Source organism: Cebus imitator, unplaced genomic scaffold, assembly GCF_001604975.1.
Source record: "Cebus imitator isolate Cc_AM_T3 unplaced genomic scaffold, Cebus_imitator-1.0 Scaffold449, whole genome shotgun sequence".
Taxonomy (NCBI): domain Eukaryota; kingdom Metazoa; phylum Chordata; class Mammalia; order Primates; family Cebidae; genus Cebus; species Cebus imitator.
In genome coordinates, this window is record NW_016107764.1 from 2,379,656 (window position 1) to 2,382,902 (window position 3,247).

General features: G+C 49.0%; 1 protein-coding gene across 1 annotated transcript; it reads left to right on the forward strand.

Annotated features, from left to right (window-relative positions):
* The first annotated feature begins 9 nt into the window (after nucleotides 1-9).
* On the forward strand, nucleotides 10-865 carry LOC108291288 (nuclear transport factor 2). The gene has a single exon (XM_017511554.2). It carries the CDS (start codon nucleotides 86-88, stop codon nucleotides 467-469), a length of 384 nt encoding a protein of 127 aa, XP_017367043.1. The 5' UTR covers nucleotides 10-85; the 3' UTR covers nucleotides 470-865.
* Nucleotides 866-3,247: the final 2,382 nt, after the last annotated feature.

A 3,247-nucleotide genomic window follows, 5' to 3' on the forward strand; every position in this document is an offset into this window, starting at 1 on the left:
AAGGACCGCGCTGGGTTGCCGCCACCACCGCTGCCACCATCGTGCCAGCCCCTCGGGTCTCTGTGAGGCTGGGTGACGCTCCAGAATGGGAGACAAGCCAATTTGGGAGCAGATTGGATCCAGCTTCATTCAACATTATTACCAGTTATTTGATAATGATAGAACCCAACTAGGCGCAATTTACATTGATGCGTCATGCCTTACGTGGGAAGGACAACAGTTCCAGGGGAAAGCTGCCATTGTGGAGAAGTTGTCTAGCCTTCCATTCCAGAAAATCCAGCACAGCATCACGGCGCAGGACCATCAGCCCACGCCAGATAGCTGCATCATCAGCATGGTTGTGGGCCAGCTTAAGGCGGATGAAGACCCCATCATGGGGTTCCACCAGATGTTCCTATTAAAGAACATCAATGATGCTTGGGTTTGCACCAATGACATGTTCAGGCTCGCCCTGCACAACTTCGGCTGACCTTCTCTCAGCCAGGCACTCACGCTGTTTCCTCCTCCCTCCTCTTCCCAGTACTATTCCCACTCCTCCAGATGCTCCAAATATCATGCACAAATGAGCAGGGCCGCGGCGGGAGTGGGCGCGGTGCGCTGCTGCCACCAAGGTGTTGTGCATGATGTTTGGATGCTGGACTAGTTGCATCTGACGGGAGAAGTTTGTGTTGTACCAGCGCATGCCTTGGAAAGACTTAAGTAATGCAAAAGGTTGTCCTTTTTTTTTTTTTTTAATCTACTGACAAGTTGCTCTAGTAACCCAAAGACGTGAAGGAGAAAGCAGCTGCCTCACCGCCCAGACGTTGATTTGTTCAGATGTTTCAATGCCTCATGATACAATAAAACCACAAAAATTTTCTTAACAGTTTAAAAGAAAAAAAAATTATCTCCTGACACTTTTCCACCATGGGCTAGATATATTTGAACAGCACCTGGCATCCATTCCTTCCTGCACTGTAGAGGCTGCAAAGTTAAAAACTGTATTTCTCAAACCCCCTTGCAACTAAGGTTCTGGATGGGAATTACATTGTGCAAAGTCAATAACCCACGTGAGACCTGGAAGGTAAAGCGAGGCAGGGGCCACCACTCTTACGCTGTTTCCCCTGGAAGGCAAGTGCATTGAGATGTAAGAGTTGAGAGGCACAAAGCACTCCAGTCCTCAGGCCCCAGCTTCGTGGCTTTCGGATTGCAGCTTCAGTGGTGACGGTGGTGGCACAGCCATGGCTCCTAATTCTGTTTCTTATCTCCAGGTCACAGTTATGGTGCTATACTCTTGAAATCAATGGCTTCAGTGACAGTCTCCTGGCTCCTGATTCTCCAGTCTTTCCAACAAATTTGCAAGTACCTAATTCCCTATGTTAAATGTCTTTCTGCTTAAATACCTGTACTCAATTCTGTTAACAACCATCACCTTAACCTGAAAAAGTGCTTTCTTGTATCTTCTTGAAACATATATGTCACCTCGTCAAGCCACTCCTGAGGTCCAATGTTGCACACGCCTGCCGGAACTTCATGCTGTTTTCTTGCAGCAATGGGTTTGCTGCTTGCTCCCTACGCATCTTAAGCATCTTGAACAGCAGGGATCCTTTTCACTCATCTTTATGTTGTCAGGTCACAGGACCTGGCCTGCAGAACACCAGTCCTTTATCAGCAATTACAGCAGCACCAGCATTGTGAGATTTCACTTCCTGTTTCAACAATTTAGATTCTAGCAACTTATTTCTTAGTTGTATAGATATAATTGGGCACTTTATAAAACTTATCTGTGCAGCTGAACATGCTTGTTTGCTGTTTTCGCATGCACATTTTCTCACAATTAAATTGTGTGTAATGTACATACACACATACACATACATACATACACACAACTTTCAACTGGGAGCTACTCACAGCGTTGTAAAGTTCAAATAGTTCATGGCTGCGCGTGGTGGCTCACGTCTGTGATCCCAGCACTTTGACATGCCGAGGTGAGAGAATTGCTTGACCTCAGAAGTTCAAGACCAGCCTGGGCAACATAGTGTAACCTTGTCTCTATATAAAATTAAAAAGAAATTAGCTAGATGGCTGGGCGAGGTGGCTCATGCCTGTAATCCCAACACTTTGGGAGGCTGAGGCAGGCAGATCACCAGGTCAAGAGATGGAGACCATCCTGGCTAACATGGTGAAACCCTGTCACCACTAAAAATACAAAATGTTGCTAAGCATGTTGATGCATGCTTGTAGTCTCAGCTACTCAGGAGGCTGAGGCAGGAGAATCACTTGAACCCAGGAGGCAGAGGTTGCAGTGAGCCGAGATCGTGTCACTGCACTCCAGCCTGGTGACAGAGTGAGACTCCATCTCAAAAAATGAAAAAAAGGCCAGGCATGGTAGCTCACGCCTGTAATCCCAGCACTTTGGGAGGCTGAGGCGGGTGGATCATGAGGTCAAGAGATCGAGACCATCCTGGCCAACTTGGTGAAACCCCATCTCTACTAAAAGTACAAAAAATTAGCTTAAACCTCTTAAAGTTGTAGTTTGATTATTTAGCATGAATGACTCCATGTTGGTTCGATCCGGTCTGCTGGGGCCTAGTAACACAAGCTCAGTCCAAAACAATGGCCTTCCACAATTTTGTTTTAAAATTCCCCTTTTGGTCAGGTTCTCACTTAGGTGAGCGTGTGACCAAAGCTTGGGGCCTTAGCCACTCTCAGTTACCGTCATTTCAGGGTTCTGTTCCCAGTGATGGAGGATCTTGGGGTGTTGCTCTTCTGGCCAGAAACCTCTGTGGCTGGTGGTGCCTTTGCCCAAGTTTTGCTTGGGCCTGCTGGGCTTGGTCTGTCCGCTGGGCCTGGCGGGCTGTGCTCAGCTCACTCTGCCAGCCTGGATTCCATGCCTCCAAGGGAGGCTGTGAGTCAGGCGTAGAGCAGCAAGGGGTGTGTGAGCAAGCATGGGATTTGGCCACTGTGCAGCCAAACATGGCGGCTGTTGCCATGGTGCCGGCAGCTTGATGCTGGCATGGGCACTGGCTCTCTGCGAGGCTGCAGCTACTCTGGTGCACTGCACGCAGCTCCCCCAGCTGGCACTGGGAATGTGGTGGCACCTGGAAACTTGGAGCTGCCAGGAACCATGGGGCCCCAAAGAGGGAGTCACAGCCTGGCTCTGGGAGCAATCAAGTCTGGGTTCCCCAAAGGGCCACCGCTTTTCTATCCTCTTTGCCCACAAGGTGGGCAGCAAGGGGCATGGTTCAGCCGAGTTTGTGTTACAGCT

Coding starts and splice junctions, on each gene's coding strand:
- LOC108291288 (XM_017511554.2), top strand. CDS start 86: ATGGGAGACAAGCCAATTTGGGAGCAGATTGGATCCAGCTTCATTCAA.